At 44.1% G+C, this 26,304-nt stretch overlaps 1 protein-coding gene across 1 annotated transcript in view; it reads right to left on the bottom strand.

The window, feature by feature from the left end:
• The window catches only part of LOC126469601 (uncharacterized), a 164,182-nt gene that overhangs the window by 5,613 nt on the left and 132,265 nt on the right, over positions 1-26,304 (bottom strand). Inside the window, exon 2 of the mRNA XM_050096724.1 lies at positions 22,447-22,582. Coding sequence (XP_049952681.1) covers positions 22,447-22,571 — 125 coding nt within the window. The 5' untranslated portion in view covers positions 22,572-22,582. The remainder of the gene's footprint in view (positions 1-22,446; positions 22,583-26,304) is intronic.

The raw sequence follows: 26,304 nt of genomic DNA, 5'->3' as shown, positions 1-26,304 counted from the left end.
TCAGTCCCCTAGATCTTAGAACTACTTAAACGTAACTAACCTAAGGACATCACACACATCCATGCCCGAGGCAGGATTCAAACCTGCGAGCGTAGCGGTCGCCCGGTTCCAGACTGTAGCGCCTAGAACCGCTCGGCCACTCCGGCCGGCAATACCACATACTTATACGTTTGTGACCATTACAGCGCCATCTATCACGAAGCGAAAAAAAAGTGGTCCACCTAAAACATTGATATTTCTTTACGTACTACACGAATATGTAATAAAAATGAGGGTTCCTATTTAAATAAAAACGCAGTTGATATCCGTTTGACCTATAGCAGCGCCATCTAGCGGGCCAACCATAGCGCCATCTGGTTTCCTCCTTCAAGCTTGACGAGCTTGGTTCGTTGTAGTTTTTTCATTTGACGCTTATTTCGTGTGATATATGATGCGGTCACTATCAATGGACGACCCTGTGTAGCCAGTACAGAGGGCGCCACTGTCCATAGCGTGGTAATGCTAACATTCTCGATTGAAAGTAATCCATCGTTACGTTTCCCGTGAAACGCTGACATCCAAATTTTACCACACAAGTACCGGGATGGTTCCTTCGAAGAGCCTGTGATTCGTCTCTAATGACTTTGAAATCGACGAGTTCTTAAATGCTAATTTTCTTTCCCTTTCTTTCGGAAACGCAACGCTCTATTAATCCCGCATGCAGTTCTTTCAGTGTGTTCCGACATCTCTGGACTGCTAGCGTTTCTTGTCTTTCAGACTTCTGACAATGTTCGGGTATAGCATCTAATGTTACGTACGGTACAATTCTCGAAACGGTATTGTAAGTGTCAACTTCTCTTAAATTATCATAACAGAGTCCTACATCAAAAGCCGTTGGCATTTGTTCTGCTTCGGAACTTGCATGTAGCGCTGTGATTGCTAGTATTAGGAACATTCTCTCTACGTGAGCCGTACCTGAAACTGAAACTACTGTGTTAATCTGTTGGAGGGACTTTTGATTCTTTCGACTTTTATTACTACCTTCGGGGTTACTATGCATTCTGCTTCACACGGCCCTTGCCACTATGACTCTAACTTTCTAGATCTCTCATGTCTTACTGAATCATCAAAGAGCAACACTTTGTCACCCACTTTAAATTCTTTCGGGCTCTGTGTCTCATTAAATTGTTCCTTAACGTCTTTCTTAATCTTTACTGTGAACTCTCTTACTATTCTGTGTGCTGCCTTGCTTTTCACATATGATTCATTATCGTAAGTTATCTGTGTTGACTCTTGTTGCAATATTCTTTCTTCCTTTTGCTTGCCCCATTTTTCCTGCCAATATGCAGGGTCGGCATGGTGAATCGAATGTGGCAATGTTAGTTGAAGGGTGGCTGGATGCACTAGCTGCCGCCACCACGTACCCCCCCCCCCCCCCCCCCCCCAGGAAGGAATTTGTGTACCCCAACTGTCTGCGACTAGTGTAATCCATGTAATAGTGCAAAAGTGTTCAGATGTCTGCGAGCCGTGTAACTGATGTATGTGGGGAACAGCCCGGTATGTGGAAAACCGCCTAAAAACCACATCCAGGCTGGCCGACACACTGGCCCTCGTCGTTAATCCGCCGGGCGGATTCGATGCGGGGCCGGCGCGCCTACCTGAGTCCAGGAAGCAGCGCATTAGCGCGCTCCGCTAACCTGGTGGGTTACTCTTGTTGCAATATTCCTGGTTTGTTTACTGTTCTATCATAGACTAGTTCGAATGATGCGAACCCTGTTCAGCTGTATGATGTGGTACTAAACACTAAAATTGCTTACCCGTATTGTACCCACTTTTTGCAAGAACTTTGATCATCTGCTACAAAATGTGTAAAATATTCAATTAGTGTACTATGACTTCTTTCCAGTGCGCCATTAGATTCTGGGTGGTAAGCTGAAGGCTATATTTAATAAATTTTCTGCTTATATTGCTTAAACAGTATGACCATACATTGATTTAGATCCATGACCTCCTATGTCTCCCATTGTACGAAAGATTTTGGTCCATGAGTCAACTGTCAATGAACATGCCCTCTTACTCATATGCAGTTTATCAGATGAAGCAAGCCAGGTCTGCAATAAGCACTTTCGTCGTTACAGACAAACGTTTACCAGGAAATTCTCATGAGAAGAAGGTAATCTGGACATAATAAACAGGCTACTACTGATATCTCATCCATAAATAATAGGTATGACACCGAAGCCAAAGAAAACCAGCGAACCTTTCTTAAAAGAAACATTACGTTTACTGTTCTCAAGCGAAGAACTGATTAGTCAGGTCCCTTAAGCTCAAAATGATGATGAAGACAAACAAGACTGGGAGACATCATCTGAATAATACGAGGGGGAGTCAAATGAAATCTTTAAATTTGTAATAACAAATCGAAATTTCGCGCTGTCATCCTGTAAGTTGGTAGGCGTGCTACAAACAGCGTGCAGAATAGTCTGTAGGTGGCAGCATAGTGCAGACGCACATACCGTCGCAGTATCAGTATAAAGATGGCCGCCCCACTTGCGACTTGCACCAGGGAAGAACAGCGCTCTGTTATTCGGTTTTTGTGTAGTGAAGGTGTGAAACCTATTGAAATTCATCGGCGGATGAAGGTTCAGTACGGTGATGCATGTTTGTCACAGCAGCAAGTCTACGAATGGAGTAGGAAGTTCGCAAATGGTGTGACTTCAGTGGAAGATGCTTCTCGTCCAGGTCAGGCACAACGAGTTGTGACTCCACAGAACATTGCAGCAGTTGAAGCCATAGTGAAGGAAAACGGCCGAGTGACGCTGAATGACAGTGCAGCATGTTTACAGTTTAGTCATGGGTCAGCACACCACATTGTGCATGATGTGCTTCAGTTTCACAAAGTGTCTGCAAGATGGGTGCCACAGCAGCTGACTCCTGAAATGAGAGAACGGCGTGTTATTCTTGTGAAGAACTTTTTCGGTGCTTTGAACGAGGAGGTGATGGCTTCCTTGCAAGAATCGTTACTAGGGCGAAACCTGGGTTCACTTCCACCAACCGGAAACAAAGAGAGAGAGCATGGGATGGCACCATTCCTCATCACCAAAACCAAAGAAGTTTCGAACAGAACCAGCAGCAGGGAAGGTTATGCTGACACACTTTTGGGACGAAAAAGGCGTCATTTGGAGCATAACATGCCTAGAAGGACCACTGTCACCAGTGCATCATACACAGATCTCCTAAAAAATTATTTGCGGCCTGCAATCAAATCAAAGCGACGTGGATTGCTGTCAGCAGGTGTCCTTTTGCAACATGAGAATGCAAGGCCCCACACTGCCAGTGCAACAATTGCAACAATCACAGTCCTGCATTTTGTGTCTTCCTCATCCACCATACTTACCAGACCTTGCCCCGAGTGATTTTCATATGTTTGGACCACTCAGAGACGCAATGGGAGGAAAGAAGTTCCGTTCTGATGATGAGGTATGCCACGCGGTGCATGAGTAGTTGCGCGGACTGCCAAAGGAATTTTTTTCTAAGGGAATTTATGCACTTCATAAGCGCTGGTGGACTTGCATTTAAGGTTTTCATTTGAGTCACCCTCGTACATGTTATTGTAGCTAAGAAATAATGAATCTAATAAAAATACCATAATTTTGTTTTATTTCATGTTATAAATTATGTAAACACATTATATCCTACAAATATGTTCTCTAGGGCCTCAAGTACAGAAGATACCAAACACTAATTATGGCTAACTTTTGGCATCAAATACCCCCATGTGCGGCTTTTGGGCGGTGCCTGTTTAGCCACTTCATGACTGGAATGTCAGTGTTGACAGTAGGAACGGGAGGACAACACAACACCAGTCCCCGAGCGGAGAAAACCTCTGCCAGGGTCTGGAATCGAACCCGGGCTCTTCCGCTTAGCAATCCGCTCACGAAGACCCCGTAGCTAACGAGGCTGGCCGACTGGTGTTAGCAGAACGGACTTATTAACAGACGGACAGCCAGCCAGAGACAAGTGTGTCGCCAGGCGTGGCCCAAGAAATGTGATAGGACAGCTGATATTTCCTGGACAAAAAATTAACTGACAGACAGGATGAGCAGCAATCTGCCGCTGTTTGGTTATGATGCTGTGTTGTACGGGAAGATACTGTCTTTGGGTGTCTGTAGGTGGATACATGATGGACGGCCTCTGTGGCCGAGCGGTTCTAGGCGCTTCAGTCCGGAACCGCGCTGCTGCTACGGCTGCAGGGTTGAATCCTGCCTCGGGCATGGATGTGTGTGATGTCCTTAGGTTAGTTAGGTTTAAGTAGTTCTAGGGGACTGATGACCTCAGCTGTTAAGTTGGTTGGTTGGTTGTTTCGGGGAAGGAGACCAGACAGCGAGGTCATCGGTCTCATCGGCTTAGGGAAGGAAATCGGCCGTGCCCTTTGAAAGGAACCATCCCGGCGTTTGCCTGGAGCCATTTAGGGAAATCACGGAAAAACTAAATCAGGATGGCCGGACGCGGGATTGAACCGTCGTCCTCCCGAATGCGAGTCCTCAGCTGTTAAGTCCCATAGTGCTCAGAGCCAATTGTTTGTTGTTGGGGTTGTTGTTGTTGTTGTTGTGGTCTTCAGTCCTGAGACTGGTTTGATGCAGCTCTCCATGCTACTCTATCCTGTGCAATCTTCTACATCTCCCAGTACCTACTGCAACCTACATCCTTCTGAATCTGCTTAGTGTATTCATCTCTTGGTCTCCCTCTACGATTTTTACCCTCCACGCTGCCCTCCAAAACTAAATTGGTGATCCCTTGATGCCTCAGAACATGTCCTACCAACCGATCCCTTCTTCTAGTCAAGTTGTACTACAAATTCCTCTTCTCCCCAAACCATTTATCATCCACGTACACTTCCATACATCGCTACACTCCATACAAATACTTTCAGAAACGACTTCCTGACACTTCAATCTATACTCGATGTTAACAAATTTCTCTTCTTCAGAAACGCTTTCCTTGAACAGTACGCAGAGGCTTACGTAGATACTGTCCATATGCAAAAATGGTTCAAATGGCTCTGAGCACTATGGGACTTAACAGCTATGGTCATCAGTCCCCTAGAACTTAGAACTACTTAGACCTAACTAACCTAAGGACATCACACAACACCCAGTCATCACGAGGCAGAGAAAATCCCTGACACCGCCGGGAATCGAACCCGGGAACCCGGGCGCGGGAAGTCCATATGCATTTCTTGGGTTGGTACTATTAGTAGATCGTATCATTATTCTGTTCAGTATTAGCGGACTTTGTGGATAGTAACCCCCATCCCTCCCACCCCCCATCTGGCATGTCTGCGGACTGCGTCGCCAGTGCTTTATAATGCGCGCTGCGGAGGATCGGTGTAACTTTGTGAAACAACCTGTAGTTGCTTTTTGCAACGTGGTGGGGTAGACAGAGTGGGACAACACCTGTCTGCAGACCTATGATGCAGGGAACTGCAGGACCACATTCCGGCGACCGAACTTCCCTCACCGGCCGCTGTGGCCGAGCGGTTCTAGGCGCTTCAGTCCGGAACCGCGCTGCTGCTACCGTCGCAGGTTCGAATCCTGCCTCGGGCATGGATGTGTGTGATGTCCTTAGGGTAGGTAGGTTTAAGTAGTTCTAAGTCTAGGGGACTGATTACCTCAGCTGTTAAGTCCCATAGTGTTCAGAGCCATTTGAACGATTTGAACTTCCCTCGTGCTCCTACCCTTCAACCTTTTACAGCCCCAAAACAAAATTAATCGATTCTGCTGCACTTAGACGTGGTACGCAAATATAGTAATTGTTTTTAACCTACTTCAGTTAAAAATAAATATTACTTTTATGCCACTAAGAGGCTATTTTTAATAATATAATATTTCACGATCCCCTGCAATGCGAAAAGTGTTAGATCTACTGAAAAAATGAATAGGATGCTTTTCGTAGGAAGTTTAATGTAGCTTAATTTGAGAAACATTTTCGCTAGAAACCAAGGTTTTCGAGTTATTCCAAAAACGTAACTTTTAAACGCACCCCCACCCCAACGCGCACACCTCACGGTTGAAATTTTCTAGAATATTGCTCATTTCACTCTTCCTTATCACTGTACAAAAATCTGTGGCTACACGAATTTTTTCTCCTATTCATCCTGTTTTCGTCTTCATTGCCTGGGCTATAACGCCTGGCGCTACGTGTGACTGCAGGCCACTACATCACCGCGCTCGACCGTTGCATCACCTCGCTCGGCGTTGCACAATAAGCTCTCGCGTGCCATTTCGCCTAAGCATTACCTTCAGTTTTCCACAGGGAAATTTATGTATCAAGTCAAAGATATAGAACTAAAGTGTCGGTCTTCGGCAGTTTCTCCAACTATCAAAACAAAATCTGTTTGATCACATGCAAACTGTAGGTATTAAATAATTTTCTGTGGTTACTAATAACACGAACCTTCTTTTGTGATCTGAAGGTATCGTCGCACATTCATTTTCGATATAACTGAGGGAATCTAAGTGGTATCACTGAGACCGTAAGACTAGCCCTCCTCAAGTCATTCAGTGTGAAGCCTGAGTCTTGAGCGGATGAACAGTTTTGGACAAATCGAGAAGGAGTTAACTTATTAACACTGTATATTGAAAATTGAGTTCTCCATTACATAGGACAGGAAGGCTTAACTTCAGTCGCCTCAATGAGGCGGAATGTTGACCGACCATTCACAAATCCTGTTTGCCAAACGAACAACAAGCATAATTCTTCTGCAGTTACCGGTACTTAACTGCAACCAGAAACTATAAATAATGTGGTAAACGTGAAATGAGGACAAGCTAATGTTGGAAGGGGAAAAATTACAGTGCACATGCAAGGAAAATAAACGATCATCTAGCCAGGTTGTCAGAGTATACAAAATGAAACCCCGAAACCAAATATAAATATGAAGAAATGCGAGTCGTTCCTATGCTTATTCTGCCTGCCCTATAAGTCAGATTTGTTGTACCACAATACATGGACTCTATTCAAGATAAGTAAATGTTCAAGTAAATAAAGAACCGTATTAATCCTCATGTCCATTTCTGTTGAGAAAGAGGATACCGGCTGTGTTCAGATTAATGCTGAGACCAGAAAACATGGACTGCTTGTGAATGGCATTGCTCTGTGTTCAACTATGTTTCTGCACCGCCCTGGACGACCATCATTGACAAGCGTCCTCGGGAGAGGTCCCATTCTGACATTTTTTTTATATGTCCATCCTTCTGGTTGGAGGTTTAAGGGACTTCGGTCATTCATTTAGGTAATAAAATGGAACAGCTACAGCCATCAAATCAAATTCAAATGGCTCCGAGCACTATGGGGCTTAACATCTGAGATCATAAGTCCGCTAGAACTTAGAACTACTTAAACCTAACCAACCTAAGAAGATCACACACATCCATGCCCGAGGCAGGATTCGAACCTGCGACCGAAGCGCCTAGAACCGCTCGGCCACACCGACCGCCCTACAGCCATCCTTATGATGTTATTTATTATATGGCTACTTGTTTTGGTGCATTAGTGCTCCATCTTCAGACCTTAAATGACACTGAGGGGGCTGAATCTAGTTGTATACACGATTCATTAATTGCCAACATATATGATTGGCTTTGGTAGCTGATGGTTGGAGACACAGAATCGTTGTTACAGGTAGTCTGCGAAAACCAGCTCACAGATGTTGGCGAATAATGAATCATTTATACGATGCTGCCTCAGCGGCAGTTAAGGCCTGAAGATGGTGCACTGAAGCACCGAAACTGGTAGGCATATAATAACTAACATCGTAAGGACAGCGTAGGATTCCATTTTATTGCATTCCTACAATGTTTTGGAGAGGCACACACGTCTTACTCGTGTCGTCGTGTTGTGGGGAGCCATCGAGTATGACATACTGTCGTTGGTGGTAGTGATTGAGGCAACGCTTATGGCACAATGGTGCGTCACAGACATTCTGCATCCTCATGTTTTAACTCTCATGCGACAGTACTGTGTCGTTTTTTTTTAACAGGTCACTGTCCACTCACACACCATGCATGTCTCTATGAACTGTCTGCATGATGTTGATATACTCGCGTGGTCAGCAAGATTCACACATCTGTCCTTGATAGAACATCTTTGGTACCAGCTCGATCATCAACTCTGTCTCAGTGCCAGTGTCCAAGATATTGAAAGTCGTCTGTTACATGTTGATATTAGCCTCTTTCCACAGATTCTGTTTTCTCTGAGCTGATTATGTGTGAGCGCCTTGTGATCTTTTCTTTCAACCCATTGACCGACTTTTGTTATGACATCTGCTATGGAAGTGTATCTGTTGTGTACAACTTTGTACACAACGGTAAGGAGAGGTCGGCTACAGAGGGATGCATCAACTGTCGCCACAGGAAAACTGGACAGGAGCAGAAATGATTAGCAAACAAGTTAACACAATAACCAGAGTATTTCCCAAACTAGTATTTCTGCAAGTGTACTAAGACTCATTACAAATAATGCAGCAACCAGAATGTGGCTCGCTGCACCAAGGATGAACAATGCTGCCATAGCGATGAGGCTCTAAGTGCGACCTGGATGAGTGCTGCTGCTGGCTGTCCTATATCGCAGCAGCAGAGGGCGCTCGTGATGCAGAACTGCTGGAGGTGTGGCGCAATGGGCATGCATCGTTGGGTCTGCCAGATCCCATGCTACTGCTGTTGGCATCAGAGGGAAACCTGGTATTCCGGTGCCAATTGTAATTCACCAGTAGGGTGGCATCGATACATGATATCACAGTTCCTGTAGTTGCTGGACATGCTTTTGCAAATTTCGATGGAGAATGACAATGATGCCTTCCTTTTATTCTGTGAAACCGTGTGCCACTAAAGGCGCCTGCATATACATATGCGAAGAAGTGAGTGATATACAGGATGGTCCATTGATCGTGACAGGGCCAAATATCTCACGAAATAAGCGTCAAACGAAAAAACTACAAATAACTAAACTTGTCTTGCTTGAAGGGGGAAACCAGATGGCGCTATGGTTGGCCCGCTAGATGGCGCTGCCATAGGTCAAACGGATATCAACTGCGTTTCTTTTAAATAGGAGCGCCCATTTTTTGTTACATATTCGTGTAGTACGTAAAGATAAAGAATGTTTTAGTTGGACCACTTTTTTCGCTTTGTGATAGATGGTGCTGTAATCGATATCCGTTTGATCTATGGCAGCGGCATCTAGCAGGCCAACCATAGCGCCATCTGGTTTCCCCCTTCAAGCTATACGAGTTTCGTTTGATGCTTATTTCGTGAGATATTTGGCCCAGTGGCCGGTCGGAGTGGCCGTGCGGTTCTAGGTGCTACAGTCTGGAACCGAACGACCGCTACGGTCGCAGGTTCGAACCCTGCCTTGGGCATGGATGTGTGTGATGTCCTTAGGTTAGTTAGGTTTAAGTAGTTCCAAGTTACAGGCGACTGATGACCTCAGAAGTTAAGTCGCATAGTGCTCAGAACCATTTGAACCATTTATTTGGCCCAGTCACTGTCAATGGACGACCCTGTATATGCATTGATCAACCAACATTATGTCCACGTGCCTAATAGCCAGTATGTTCACCTTTGGCATAGACAGCAGCAGCAGTGCAACATGGCTTGGAACGAATGAGACTTTGGTAGGTTGCTGGAAGGAGTTGGCAGCACATCTGCACACGCAAGTCACTTAATCCCCATAAATTCTGGAAAGGTGGTGGGGGGAGGGGAGGGGGCGGGTGGCGATGAGCTCTGACGCAACAGTCAATCACATCCCAGATGTGTTCGATCAGGCTCAGATCTGCAGATCTTGTTGAGTGAGGGGACTAGCACATCAATTATAACGCGCCGCTGTGTTCCTAAGACCACTCCATCATACTCCTGGCCTAGTGGTAAGCCACATTATCTTGTTGAAAATGCCACTACCATCGGCAAACATGATAGTCATGAAGGGGTATACGTGATCTGCAACCAATGTACGATATTCCTTAACCATCATGGTGTCTTTCACAAGCTCCACTGGACCTATGGATGCCAACATAGATGTTCCCCAGAGAACATTGGAGCTACTGCCAGATTGTCGCCATCCCACAGTACGTGTGTGAAAGAGCTGTTACCCTGGAAAACGGCGGATTTGCGCCCTCCCGTCAGCATGATGGAGAAGGTATTGATATTCACCACACCATGCAACGTTCTACTTTTGTGCAGACGTCCAGTGGCGATAGTCACAAGCTCATTTCACTCATAGTTGCCAATGTTGTGGCGTAAACATTGGCACATGCATCGCTCGTCAGCTGTGGATGCCCATTGTTAGGTGTGTTCGGTGCAATGTGTGGTAAGACTCAGTTGTACTCTACCCAGCGTTAAAGTCGGATATTAGTTCCGCCACAGTCTGTTGCCTGTCCTGTTTTACCATTCTGCCCAGCCTATGGTATCTGGCATCTGTGATGAGGGGTGGCCGCCCAACTGCAAAATGTCTGGACGTGGTTTCACCTTATTTTCACCAGAGTACTCCTCGAACACCTAACAAGATGTGCGGTTTCTGAAATGCTCGTGACAAGTCTTTGGGCTATCACAGTCTGTCCTTGATCAAACTAAGACAGCCGGCAGGTGTGGCCGAGCGGTTCTAGGCCCTGCAGTCTGGAACCGCACGACCGCATGGATGTGTGTAATGTCCCTAGGTTAGTTACGTTTAAGTAGTTTTAAGTTCTGGTGGACTGATGACCTCAGATGTTAAGTCCCATAGTGCTCAGAGCCATTTTTGAAACTCAGACGGATCACAAGCCTTCCCCATCCTACATAGAGGCAGCACATTCACTGATACTACATGCACTGTGCATGTGTCCGACTTGCAGATTCCTCTTCATGTAATATATATATATATATATATATATATATATATATATATATATATATATATATATATATGAGGGCTATTCGGAAAGTAAGGTCCGATAGGTCGGGAAATGGAAACCACGGTAAAAATCTAAAATGTTTTATTTGCAACAGTTAGATACACCTTGCAGCTACTTATCTCCATAGTCGCCGATCCGACTTAGACGTGTATCGTAGCGTTGTACCAACTTTCCAATACCCTCGCTATAGAAGGCAGCCGCCAGTGCTTTCCGCCACTTCTCTACGCTGGCCTACGGCTCGTTGTCTTGTGCCAAAATGTTGTCTTCATAGCCAACGGTTCATGTGAGCAGAGATGAAACTCAGAGGAAGACAATTACGGGCTGTATTGTGGGTAGTCAAACATTTCCAATTGACAACGATGCAGGAGCATCTTCATTGCCCCTGCAGAATGCGGCGGAGAATGGTCTTGAAGAAGAAACAGCACGACAGTTATGTAATGTTAGCTGCATAGCTTCAGGCGAAATTTCTCACCAGGCCCTCGTACTTGGCGGCAGACACTATTTTCTAGACATCTTTACGCACTCACTGCGAGCTCAGAAATGGGAAGAGCGACGTGATGGTCACTGGGGTTATACTAGAGACACTACCCAACACATCTGTGCAAAGCTTTATCGGATTGTCATAGTCGTTTCCATTTCGCGACCGATCGGACCTTACTTTCCGAATAGCCCTCGTATATATATATAGGGTGTAAATTTTAAGTTGACAAACCAGAATTACTAGAAAAATAAGCTTCACACGAAAAAATGTGTAGAATCCAAAGTTGATTATTTTCGGAGGGGCCATCTGCTGGTGCTGAAATTAGCCCACCACCCCAGCCTCGCTGGACTCGGGTAGGCGCGCCGGCCCCAGATCGAATCCACCCGGCGGACTAACGATGAGGGCCGGTGTGGCAGCCAGCCTGGATGTGGTTTTTAGGCGGTTTTCCACATCCTACTAGATGAATACCGGGGTGGTCCCCACGTTCCGCCTCAGTTACACGACTCGCAGACATTTGCTACACGTTCGTACTACTCCATGGGTTACACTAGCTGCAGACAGTTGGGGTACACACATTCCATCCCAGGGGGTATGGGGTGGCGACAGGAAGGGCATCCGGCCACCCCTCAAAATTAACACGCCAAATCCCATTAACCATAACAGCAGACCCCGCCAGTCGGGATAAATGCTTGGAAAGAGAGAGTGGCGCATTTAGCAACACTCTTATGCTACTGGCACAAAATATGAAGAGACATCATCTTTCATATGTAGAAGCTCATCTTCGAACTTTGTGTCACACAGCTCCTTTATGTTCCGATTTTTTTGCGTCAGTGTATAATGACCATTGTACTAAGTTTTGGTGTGTTATTCGAGAAAGGGCAATCTTTATGTGGGACTTCATTACCACCCAGTGCTGTGGTTTAAAATACAAGCAGAAGCCGTCACTATACAGACACAGTACAATATCAAGAACCAGTTATAAGAGTTGTGGGTTACAATGCCTCACGAGAGGCTCTACAACACCTGTCCGAGGGAATCAGTATATGCACCGAGGCCAGAGAGAGGGCAGCTCCTAATGATAACTGAGATCATACTGCCAAGCTCTTTCCAAATTTGACTCGATATTGTAATTACTGGAATAGCATGACATACCATCCCACCCTGACGAAGTTTCATTTCGTTTTCACCTCCATTTCTGGGTTCTTCACTTTCTTTGTCGATCAGAGTAAATTCCGCATGTCACTGTTCGGTGTATAGCAGACGAAATTTCGCACGAATATTAGCAATGGTCAATCCTACTCCACTAGTGCATGGAGCGAGGTCATGCCCTGAACTTCCTCAGCTTTCTTGGCCACCAGTTCTCTATAATTTACCCAATTTATGTTCTTGGACACTGGTGTAGCGTTTCCGTAAGACTTGTATCAACTTGTTACGACCTTAGCGACGCGTTTCTGAATTCGTTCCATGTTTGTTGTAATGCCTATCAGAAAAATGAAGAAAGCTGTAGATATAATTTAGAAATTGGAAATTTGTGGTAAGGTCTTATGGGGCCGAACTGCTGAGGTCATCGGTCCGTAAGCCTACACACTGCTTAACCTAACTTAAACTAACTTACGCTATGGGCAACACACACACCCATGCCCGAGGGAGGACTCGAACCTCCGACATGTGCAGCCGCACGGACCGTGACATGGCGCCTAGACCGCACGGCTACCTCGCGCGGCGGATATAATTTAGACTTGGGCGCATTAGAACCTTGTATTATATTTCATAACAGATGCACTACGTTTCCCGACAACCTTCCAACTAATCTAAGTCTTTCCTAGAACGGATGTCATATCGCTTTGTAATATTCTTCTCCGTATGTCAGAGGCTAACAATCTGTACAACTAATAGGATATTTGGGCTTCTTCCTCTTTGTTACCAGCGCTATCTTGTAATTATCGACACTTAAAGAGAGCTTCCTCTCCTTACGCTAAGTGTAAATATTGCCTTCGTCCTTCTACATTTCATAGGCTTGGTCAGGGAAAATTTATCGATATTTAAATGCTAAGTTTACTCATGTCCGTACTCAAGATCGTCATAGAGATTTTTCTACATTTTACCACACATGGAGGAATATGATTCGAATGCCGGTCATGAAAGTAATCATAATTTCTAAGACTTTTTCTAATATACTGTTGTTAGTCACCAGATCACATCGAACTGAGTATCCCAATTATCCTCCGAAAGTTCACTTTAGTGTCGCAGGGACACAAGGAACAGTGTATTCAGTGATCGCCCGTCTATGACATGGGTACTTTAATAATTTCAAATACTTCTGTACATTCTAACCAATACCCACTGCCGATATCTCACTTCAGGAAGCTACGATGTCTCCAGTCATGTTGATTACTTTTTCCACTTTTTTGGTAGCATTCTTTCAGCAAAATACACTACTGGCCATTAAAATTGCTACACCAATAAGAAATGCAGATGATAAACGGGTATTCATTGGACAAATATATTATACAATAACTGACATGTGATTACATCTTCACGCAATTTGGGTGCATAGATCCTGAGAAATCAGTATCCATAACAACAACCACTCGCCTCAATAACGGCCTTGATACGCCTGGGCATTGAGTCAAACAGAGCTTGGATGGCGTATACAGGTACGGCTGCCCATGCAGCTTCAACACGATACCACAGTTCATCAAGAATAGTAACTGGCGTATTGTGACGAGCCAGTTGCTGGGCCACCATTAAGCAGACGTTTTGAATTGGTGAGAGATCTGGAGAATGTTCTGGCCAGGGCAGCAGTCGAACATTTTCTTTATCCAGAAAGGCCGGTACAGAACCTGCAACATGCGGTCGTGCATTATCATGCTGAAATGTAGAGTTTCGCAGAGATCGAATGAAGGGTCGAGCCACGGGTCGTAACACATCTGAAATGTAACTTCCACTGTTCGAAGTGCCGTCAATGCGAACAAGAGGTGACCGACATGTGTAACGAATGGCACCCCATACCATCACGCCGGGGGATACGCCACTATGGCGATGACGAATACACGCTTCCAATGTGCGTTCACCGCGATGTCGCCAAACACGGATGCGACCATCATGATGGTGTAAACAGAACCTGGATTTATCCGAAGAAATGACGTCTTGCCATTCCTCCACCCAGGTTTGTCGTTGAGTACACCATCGCAAGTGCTCCTGTCTGTGATGCAGCGTCAAGGGTAACCGCACCCATGGTCTCCGAGCTGATAGTCCATGCTGCTGCAAACGTCGTCGAACTGTTCGTGCAGATGGTTGTTGTCTTGCAAACGTCTCCATCTGTTGACTCAGTGATCGATACGTGGCTGCACGATCCGTTACAGTCATGCGGATAGGATGCCTGTCATCTCGACTGCTAGTGATACGAGGCCGTTGGGATCCAGCACGGCGTTCCTTATTACCCTCCTGAACCCACCGATTCCATATTCTGCTAACAGTCATCTGATCTCGACCAACGCGAGGAGCAATGTCGTGACACTATAAACCGCAATCGCGATAGGCTACAATCGGACCTTTATCAAAGTCGTAAACACGATGGTACGCATTTCTGCTCCTTACACGAGGCATCACAACGTTTCACCAGGCAACGCCGGTCAACTGCTGTTTGTGTATGAGAAATCGGTTGGAAACTTTCCTCATGTCAGCACGTTGTAGGTGTCACCACCGGCGCAAACCTTGTGTGATTCCCGGGTTCGATTCCCGGCGGGGTCAGGGATTTTATCTGCCTCGTGATGACTGGGTGTTGTGTGCTGTCCTTAGGTTAGTTAGGTTTAAGTAGTTCCAAGTTCTAGGGCACTGATGACCATAGATGTTAAGTCTCATAGTGCTCAGAGCCATTTGAACCTTGTGTGAATGCGGTGAAAAGCTGATCATTCGCATATCACAGCATCCTCTTCCTGTCGGTTAAATTTCGCATCTGTAGCACGTCATCTTCGTGGTGTAGCAATTTTAATGGCCAGTGGTGTAGTATGAATCCTATGTGAGTTAATTAAATAACAATGACTAAAAAGAACTACGTCCCACAGTGTCTTAGAAACAGCCTGTCCCAAGCTAGACATTTGTCATGGAAACACAAAGGCATGGAAGAGGAGTGCTGTGAAGGTTGCCTTGTTCGATAGCATACGCTAAGGGGAGTGCCTCAAATTGAGTACCGTCACTACTTCTGTTTACGAGAAGTCTGTTCGAGCAGCTGCAATGTAATCTTGATTTGCTTCTATTTCTCGTGGTTGAAACTCTCAATAAATTTTTTCTAAACAGTGCTTCTCTTTCAGGTCAGTTTCTTCATTCAGTACCTGGATCGGGAATTATGTGTATATCTGTAATTCTTCCCCAGTGTTCATGGTACATACTTTAGATATTTTCTGTAAAATTTTTAAACTGTTTTCAATGCGTTGTGCTTTGTCATTTTCATTCTTAAGATGTAGGTACAGAGTTGACTAATTGCTTTCGCATGATCTCGTAAGTCCTTTGAATCTAATGTTGATACTTCTGACCGTTTGTGCGATGTAGAATTTAATGATAAATTTTTGGACACAAGCAGATGGGGTTGCAATGGGCAACTGTGTAGTAGGAATAATTGCAAACATATTCAGAAATACACTATGTGATCAAAAGTATCCGGACACCCTAAAAAACATACGTTTTTTTATATTCGATGCATTGTGCTGCCACTTACTACCAGGTACTCCATATCAAAGACCTCAATAGTCATTAGACATCGTGAGAGAGCAGAATGGGGCGGTCGCGGAACACCTGGACTTCGAACGTGGTCAGGTCATTGGGTGTCACTTGTGCCATACGTCTGTACGAGAGATTTCCACACTCCTAAACATCCCTAGGTCCACTGCTTCCGATGTGATAGTGAAGTGGAGACGGGCAGGGAAACGTACAGCACAAAAGTCTGACTGACAGAGACCGCCGACAGTTGCAGAGGGTCGTAATGTCTAATAGGCAAACATACACTCCTGGAAATTGAAATAAGAACACCGTGAATTCATTGTCCCAGGAAGGGGAAACTTTATTGACACATTCCTGGGGTCAAATACATCACATGATCACACTGACAGAACCACAGGCACATAGACACAGGCAACAGAGCATGCACAATGTCGGCACTAGTACAGTGTATATTCACCTTTCGCAGCAATGCAGGCTGCTATTCTCCCATGGAGACGATCGTAGAGATGCTGGATGTAGGCCTGTGGAACGGCTTGCCATGCCATTTCCACCTGGCGCCTCAGTTGGACCAGCGTTCGTGCTGGACGTGCAGACCGCGTGAGACGACGCTTCATCCAGTCCCAAACATGCTCAATGGGGGACAGATCCGGAGATCTTGCTGGCCAGGGTAGTTGACTTACACCTTCTAGAGCACGTTGGGTGGCACGGGATACATGCGGACGTGCATTGTCCTGTTGGAACAGCACGTTCCCTTGCCGGTCTAGGAATGGTAGAACGATGGGTTTGATGACGGTTTGGATGTACCGTGCACTATTCAGTGTCCCCTCGACGATCACCAGTGGTGTACGGCCAGTGTAGGAGATCGCTCCCCACACCATGATGCCGGGTGTTGGCCCTGTGTGCCTCGGTCGTATGCAGTCCTGATTGTGGCGCTCACCTGCACGGCGCCAAACACGCATACGACCATCATTGGCACCAAGGCAGAAGCGACTCTCATCGCTGAAGACGACACGTCTCCATTCGTCCCTCCATTCACGCCTGTCGCGACACCACTGGAGGCGGGCTGCACGATGTTGGGGCGTGAGCGGAAGACGGCCTAACGGTGTGCGGGACCGTAGCCCAGCTTCATGGAGACGGTTGCGAATGGTCCTCGCCGATACCCCAGGAGCAACAGTGTCCCTAATTTGCTGGGAAGTGGCGGTGCGGTCCCCTACGGCACTGCGTAGTATCCTACGGTCTTGGCGTGCATCCGTGCGTCGCTGCGGTCCGGTCCCAGGTCGACGGGCACGTGCACCTTCCGCCGACCACTGGCGACAACATCGATGTAGTGTGGAGACCTCACGCCCCACGTGTTGAGCAATTCGGCGGTACGTCCACCCGGCCTCCCGCATGCCCACTATACGCCCTCGCTCAAAGTCCGTCAACTGCACATACGGTTCACGTCCACGCTGTCGCGGCATGCTACCAGTGTTAAAGACTGCGATGGAGCTCCGTATGCCACGGCAAACTGGCTGACACTGACGGCGGCGGTGCACAAATGCTGCGCAGCTAGCGCCATTCGACGGCCAACACCGCGGTTCCTGGTGTGTCCGCTGTGCCGTGCGTGTGATCATTGCTTGTACAGCCCTCTCGCAGTGTCCGGAGCAAGTATGGTGGGTCTGACACACGGGTGTCAATGTGTTCCTTTTTCCATTTCCAGGAGTGTATATCCAGAACATTACACAGGAATTCCAAATTGCATCAGGATCCACTGCAAGTACTACGACAGTTAGGCCGGAGGTGTGAAAACATGGATTTCATGGTCGAGCAGCTATTCATAAACCACACATCACGCAGATAAATGCCAAACGACGCCTCGTTTGGTGTAAGGAGAGTAAACATTGGACGATTGAACAATGGAAAAATGTTGTGGGGAGTGACGAATCACGTTACACAATGTGGCGATCCGATGTCAGGGTGTGGGTATGGCGAATGCCCAGTGAACGTCATCTGCCAGCGTGTGTAGTGCCAACAGTAAAATTCGGAAGCGGTGGTGTTATGGTGTAGTCGCACTTTTCATGGAAGAGGCTTTGCATCCCTTTTTGTTTTGCGTGGCACTATCACACCACAGGCCTACATTGATGTTTTAAGCACCTTCTTGCTTCCCACTGTTGAAGAGCAATTCCTGGATGGCAGTTACATCTTTCAACACTGCCGAGCACCCGTTCACAATGCACGGCCTGTGGCGGAGTGGTTACACGACAATAACATCCCTGTACTGGACTGGCCTGCACAGAATCCTGACCTGAATCCTATAGAACGCCTTTGGTATGTTTTGGAACGCCGACTTCGTGGCAGGTCTCACCGACTGACATCGATACCTCTCCTCAGTGCAGAACTCCGTGAAGAATGGGCTGCCAATCCCCAAGAAACCTTCCAGCACTTGATTGAACGTATGCCTGCGAGAGTGGAAGCTGTAATCAAGAATAAGGGTGGGCCAACACCAGACCGAATTCCAGTATTACCGATGGAGGGCACCACGAACTTTTAAGTCTTTTCAGCCAGGTGTCCCATTACTTTTGATCACATAGTGTACATCAGAATAAAAAATTATTAATTCCATCAGACAATTGACTGAAAAAAATTATGTGTTACTACACATACATGGACGACATCCTATTGCTGAAAATGATGACATTCAAGAAATACACCAAAAATTTAAAATTTACATCGAAAAATAAACTTTACTATGTAACCTGAGACCAATAACTCTATAAATTTTCTTGACCTAGAAATAAGTAACAACAAGAATACATTCGAAACATATAGAAAAGCAGCCACTACAGACAACATCATTAATAAACATTCTTGTCACCCGAATACAGATAAATAAGCAATTTTCAAATCGGTGACCAACAGAATTGTAAATGTGCCCCTAGAGCATCACACAATACGAAAAGAAGTCAAAACACTATGATAAATAGCACAAAAAATAATTCTCACCCACGTGTAATACCCATAATGTACAACCAACAAAAGTACACGCAAAAAAATTATTTGGGCCACACAATGAATAAAATGAACAAATTTTTACATAACACAAACGTAAAATTAGCGTTCCACGCGACCGATGACCTGAAAATATTAATTCGATTAGGAAAATCCAAAATCTCAGGATTTCCGAACCCAGAACTCTCCAGAATGTTTTGTGAAAACTTAAATAAATTCTAAATCAGACAGACAAGAGGAAACATCAACATTAGATTTAACGAACATATGAGAACATGAGAAAGCAATTGTTCAACTTTCGACCAACACCTTAAAAATGAAAACGGCAAAGAAGAACACATTGAAAACACTTTACAAATTTTACACAGAATATCTAAATGACGTTCCATGAACATTTTGGAAGAATTAGAGATATACACACATACGAGAAATTTCGCGAACGGCCTGGTCAGTAAACAAACTGACTTGCAACTGAAGCCCTGCTTAGAAAATTTTATTGAAATTGCCTGCCACTAGAAAGGTTAAAGAGATGAAATCACAAATAACAAATACATAAAAATTTTAACCAAATAATAGCTATGTTACAAACACTCCATCCCTGGTACTCAAAGATAAAAAAAATCTGTAAGCATCTAAGATTCTAGCTGTCAAACACTTACCACAAAAAAATTCATATTATAAAAATTACGTGATTCTAATAATATTATTTCGTACCAGACAGCTCACAGTTGGCCCCTAGGTGCCATGTGATCGTCAACTCTACGTAGACATAAGTAAAAATTTAAATTATAAAAATGACATTATTGATCATAAGTAAGCCGAAAATAAGGTTTACTGTTCACAATATCCACAGGTGCACTTCAAAATGGCATTGTAAGCCGAAACAGGCAAGCATGTTCTGCAAAAATCTCGAAAAGCAAGCAAATTGGCTCATTACAAAATGTCATATTTCGACTTAGCTCGTGCTGTAGGCCCTACTGACAAGCGACTTTCGTTTATAATAAGATGTTGACATTCGGAAATAGCCTCAAATGGGAGCTGAAGGAGAAGTCTATAAACGCCATAGATGCACGCTTGTTACGAAGTAAATGCTATCAGGAATCTAATTCATAAGCTAAAAGGTGACATTTGTTAAAAAATGACGTCAAAATGCATCCTCAGGCAGGCGAGCTCGGCCGTCGATACACGATAAACTGACTTCTGGCACTGAAGTAGTTCATTGAGTGTTGAAGACTCATAAACGCACTTCTTAATATTTTTTTTAGTGATAGCCTATTGCAGTATTACTCCTGATCTCCTAGTCCATAGATAGTGAGAGAATATTAATTTTTTTTTGTGAAATATTCAACGCCAAAAACGAATGTAACAATGCGCGTCGATGCTAATTTTAGTGTATAAAGTTGTCAAAGACGTCCCGAACAACATTACCGACCACGATGCGAATCCTACTGAAGAGTGTTGACAGGACAACTGAAGAAACAATTACCCAAGGAACGTTTGAACTGAACTTAGCGTTTATACAAGAAAATTACATTATGTGTACTTTTACCAGCTCTCTGTGATGTGCTACCATGTGACGTACTTTAAGAGGGTTACTTACTATCTGAAGATAGAGAACGATGAATTGCCAAGATAGCTTGTAAAGACTGTTCAGTACCTCACTTTGAGGAAGTACAGCGCTTGCGCCTAGAGCTGTGAAAAGCAGCAAGCCACCTTACGGTTGAGTTTACTCGACCGGCCCAGGTGCATTTTATTCAGCCCGTCTTAGCAAACAGATAGGAACATGCCGATGGCATGCATTCAACTGCTAAATGCAGCTATAAATGTGGTAATAAGTCTGCACAATTTGGTTGACTTCTTGAAGTAACGTCGAGAAGTATTATCCTCTGGTAGAAATGCTACTGTCACAACAGCTATATTACTTTATTTCTTTCTTTCTTTTGCTTGTGCCGTTTGCCCGCAGTGACGCAGGGTCGGCATGGTTAATCGGATTTGGCAAGGTTAATTTAAGGGGTGGCCGGATGCCCTTCCTGCTACCATCCCGTACCCCCCGGGACGGAATGAGTGTACCCCAACTGTCTGTGTCTAGGGTAATCGATGGAATAGCGTGAATGTGTTCAGATGTCTGCGAGCCGTGTAACTGAGGCAGGATGTGGGGACCAGCCTGGCTTTAACCTAGTGGCCTAAAAACCACATCCAGGCTGGCTGGCACACCGGCCGACGTCGTTAATCCGCCGGGCGGATTCGATCCGGGGCCGGCGCGCCTACCCGAGTCCAGGAAGCAGCGCATTAGCGCTCTCGGCTAACCTGGCAGGTAATTATATCACTACAATAGAATTTCAAAATTTTATCTTGCTTCAATGTCCTTTGGGAAATAAGACGATGATCCAGATAGCTAAGGATATTATACCGTTTGACAGTTCCTACAGTAAAATTTGCCGGAAATTTTTACTATAGTTTTGAGAACCGGCCTGAAAATATAGGATATAAAGTTATCAGCAATGGAGCCTAATTTAAAGGTAGACGTCCTCTGCTTTACATTTAATATATAACGTTCTTCCCTAGAGCATATGGCAGTGATTTGTAAAACACGCCATTCCGTTGAATACTCGTATCATCAATTTGCACTTAAATCCAAATAGAAGCATACTTCCGATGCCGTTTATTACCCATTACTAGAAAACTTCCAAAAATGCCTTAGTTTTCTGTGAAGTTTCTTTGTGAGGGAATCATTTATAAAGATACATAAAAAAATATTTCTTAATAAACCTGCTATCATAAACTCATTACCTAATAGACTCGAGTAGATGGGAATATGGTGTACGTAAAATAAGCTTTAAAAGAAAACTATGTCCCAAAAACCTTATAACTACTAAAAATTAAATGAAGTGGCTATTAAAATCTTTACAAGATCGCGTATTTGATTGTCATTCTTAGAGTAAGGTAACACCTGCAAGAGAAGTGAAGGAATGAAAGAGCATAATAAGAGGAATGAGTCAGATGCTACATATTTTGGTTGTAGATTTGGTATTAACATTCCAATGGCATGGTATGCTACCCTTACATGATGCTGAAGATGCAGACGAGACATTCACCCCGTGCATCTGCAATTTCTTCAGGCTAACCGAATCTGACCGGAATGAAATCGTATCTGAATCTCCCGGTTACCAACACATCATTTTATCTTTTTGTAAACACCTTCTGTGTTCTGTTGGAAAAAAATAAGAATGCATTAAGCATTCAATGAACATGATACATTACAGAAAATATGTCCACCAATATTATATTTACTATAAATATAGTTTTTGTGTCTTATCGAGAGGTATTTGATACTTACGAAACTTGAGAGATATTCCCCGCACTACCCATCTGCATAGAGCCGAATGTGGACGGGGCAGATGTCAAAGTATGTATGTCAAGGGTACGGGGTGCATCTTCGATTTGATCATTGGTCCTTTTCATGGTGACTCCCTCTGAAATAAAATTAAAGCTCTTAATTTCTCCCTACCAGAAGTCATACATAATACAATTATTTGCATTTCACTTATTCTAGACATATTTAAACTATATAACGCTTACTGTTGTAAAGCCAGCAAAACGCAGATGATTTTATGTACCTCCACCGCCATTATCTTTAATTGAACTCGCCACTGTTTTACAGGAAGAATGGTATACACCTAGATCTCTACTAGAGTTTGGAATTTCCGTTGCGAGGCCATCTTCGCCAGGATCTCTGTTGCGTTTTATTTGCTTGACGTAACTTTTAATCATTTCGATGCTTGGTGTTTTTAATTTTCATTTGGGATACTATCGTGGGATTCCAGTCGTTCCGCCGATTTTTCACATTTCAATGGCTTTTAAAAACAGGCTGTCAGTAGCGTACAGTATTCTTCATTGTTAAGTACGCGTTTTGGATTTTCTGCCCTGAAGCTTAGTGATTGTTGAACATACCCCTATATAGAGCTGTTGAACATTTTGTAATAGTCTGTGTATTATATTTTTTAAAGCTTTCATCCATGATTTGAAGGTGCTTCTTTCTAAAGCACCTCTTGTGTGACCTATTAATTTTATCTTGTCGCTTCTTCTCAGTCTGATAAATTTTCCAATTATTGCTTGTTAAGCTGCTATAAAAATTGTTCCTAGCTTTATTTGTTAGTTGTAGCTAATTCTTCAAATTCGTTATTCCACCATCTGTGCTTTCTTTGTTTGTTCTCTGGAGCTATTTCAAATGCAATATGTTTCATGGTTTCTATAAGGTTGTTGGCATTAATATTCACATCCATCAGCTTCTTTTGAAAATCACATTTCCTTTCGCTCAAAGTTTCATTACTAGTTCTCTTAGTTGTACTGGTTCGTGTCATGATTTTATGTTTTGAAATAAATATCATATGGGTATCCGTTGGGCAGTGATCTGAATCAATTTCCATTTCTCTAATTATTCTGGTATTCTTGATTTCTTAAAAATTATGTCTGGAGATGGCGATATCATCATTTCGAGACTCTTTCAAATCGGGGTTTGGTTATATCCATGTTTTTGGCTTTCTGGGTGGTTTTTTGAAGCGTGTTTCCATGATATTAAGATCGAATGAGTTGCATATATCTACCAATCTTGAGCAATTTGTGTCAGACATTGTGAGCTGGATAGTTTCGAATAACTTTTCGGAATGATTTATTCTTACCTAGTTTGCCATTTAAGTCCCCGGCGTGATTATTATGTTCTTTTTGTGAGTTTTCCACAGTCTGTTTCACAGATTTTACCTGAAGTTTTCTACTTTGTTTCTGTTCTCCTTGTTTCCTTCATTTGCTGATGCCTGGCAGTTGAGTATTGAGAAAAATTTATTATTTCATTTAATCACTAAAAGAGAATCGTTCAATAAAGGACTCAAAATCAAAACCATTGCGGATTATATTTTTGTGAATTTCTATGGTTGTTACCACAATTCTGAGGTTTGAGTTGGAAAGTCTAACTGCACGTTTATCTTTCAAAATTCGATAGTTTGCCTTATCCATTGTTAGGTTATCAGCATAACGGGTTTCTTGGATGGCTGCTATCAAGGTGGAAGTTGAAGTTCAATAAGTTTATAGTTTGGTTTGGTTTTCCGTATTTGCAGAGTGTGTTAATATTTATGAGTGCAAATTTATATTTGCTCTTAAACTTAGTTTGAAATTACAAAGGTTTTCAGGGTCCCCAAACGTTGTTTGCGTGATGGTGCAGACACTCAAGAATCGGAACGTCTGCTTGCACTCCTTTCACGACTGGATTGGCAACCTGGAGTAATACTGTTTTTTTTTTTTTCATCACACGCATGCTTATCCAGTTTTTGCAATGTGGATAGACATTTGTCTAGCAACGTTATAAGTTAGATTCTTAGTCCTGGAGTGTTCTTTTTCAGTAGGTTGTCTACACCATGTTTGTCCGTCCTCTTCTGAAGTATTACTGCGCTGTGTGCAATCCGCATCAGACAGCACTGACGGAGAACATTATAAAGGTTCAGAGAAAATCAGTTCGTTTTGTATTATGGCGAAACAGCTGAGAGAGTGCCACAGATACTATAAGCGAAATGGGGTGGCAGTCATTAAGACAACGGCGTTTTCATGGCGGCAGGATTTCCTCATGAAATTTCAGTTACCAACTTTCTCCCCCGAATGCGAAAATATTTTCTGGTACCCATTTACATAGGCAGAAACGATCATTGTAATAAAACAAGAGAAATCAGAGTTCGCACGAAAAGGTTTAAGTGTTCGTTTATCCCACGTAATGTTCGAGAGTGCAACGATAGAGATATTCCTTGATGGTTGTTTGACTAAGCCTCCGTCACACACTTAATAACGAATTGCAGAGCAGTCATGTAGATGTAGATGCAAACAGTATGGCAGATTCCATTAGTAAATGTGATCCATTTCACGTTAAAATTAAAAAATAAGTAGTCAGTTCATACCATGTTAAAATAAAAACCAAAGCAGTAGATTATGAACTCGAAACTGAAGAAATGAATCAGAGTGTAGTCGTTGAACAGCAATCAGTTACTTCTAAAATGACGGGAATATTAAAAAATATCAGTGTTAATACGAATACTATGAACAGTAATATAGGTATTCTGCAACGTGTTCTTACTAGCAAGGCTGAAGAAACTACACTACTGGCCATTAAAATTGCTACACCACGAAGGTGACGTGCTACAGACGCGAAATTTAACCGACAGGAAGAAGATGCTGTGATATGCAAATGATTAGCTTTTTAGAGCATTCACACAAGGTTGACGCCGGTGGCGACACCTACAACGTGCTGACATGAGGAAAGTTTCCAACCGATTACTCATACACAACAGCAGTTGACCAGTGTTGCTTGACGAAACGTTGTTGTGATGCCTCCTGTAAGGACGAGAAATGCGTACCATCACGTTTCCGACTTTGATAAACGTCGGATTGCAGCCTATCGCGATTGCGGTTTATCGTATCGCGAATTTGCTGCTCGAGTTGGTCGAGATGCAATGACTCTTAGCACAATATGGAATCGGTGGGTTTAGGAGGGTAACACGTAACACCGTGCTGGATCCCAACGGCCTCGTATCACTAGCAGTCGAGATGACAGGCATCTTACCCGCATGGCTGTAACGGATCGTGCACCCACGTCTAGATCCCTGAGTCAAAGATGGGGACGTTTGCAAGACAACAAGCATCAGCACTAACTGTTCGACGACGTTTGCAGCAGCATGCACTATCAGTTCGGAGACCATGGCTGCGGTTACCCTTGAGGCTGCATCACAGATAGGAGCTCCTGCGATAGTGTACTCAACGACGTACCTGGGTGCACGAATGGCAAAACGTCATTTTTTCGGATGAATCCAGGTTCTGTTTACAGCAGCATGACAGTCACATCCATATTTGCCGACATCGCGGTGAACGCACATTGAAAACGTGTATTCGTCATCTCCATACTGGCGTATCACCCGGCGTGATGGTAGGGGTGCCACTGGTTACACGTCTCGGTCACCTCGTGTTCGCATTGACGGCACTTTGAACAGTAGACATTACATTTCAGACATTTCAGATGTGTTACGACCCATGGCTCTACCCTTCATTCGATCCCTGCGAAACCCTATATTTCAGCAGTATAATGCACGACCGCATGTTCCAAGTCCTGTACGGGCCTTTCTGGATACAGAAAACGTTCGACTGCTGTCCTGGCCAGCAC

The sequence above is a fragment of the Schistocerca serialis genome, chromosome 3 (genome assembly GCF_023864345.2).
Source record: "Schistocerca serialis cubense isolate TAMUIC-IGC-003099 chromosome 3, iqSchSeri2.2, whole genome shotgun sequence".
Lineage (NCBI taxonomy): Eukaryota > Metazoa > Arthropoda > Insecta > Orthoptera > Acrididae > Schistocerca > Schistocerca serialis.
The sequence above is the reverse complement of the archived record's forward strand: the minus strand, read 5'-3'. Positions and strand labels throughout refer to the sequence as shown.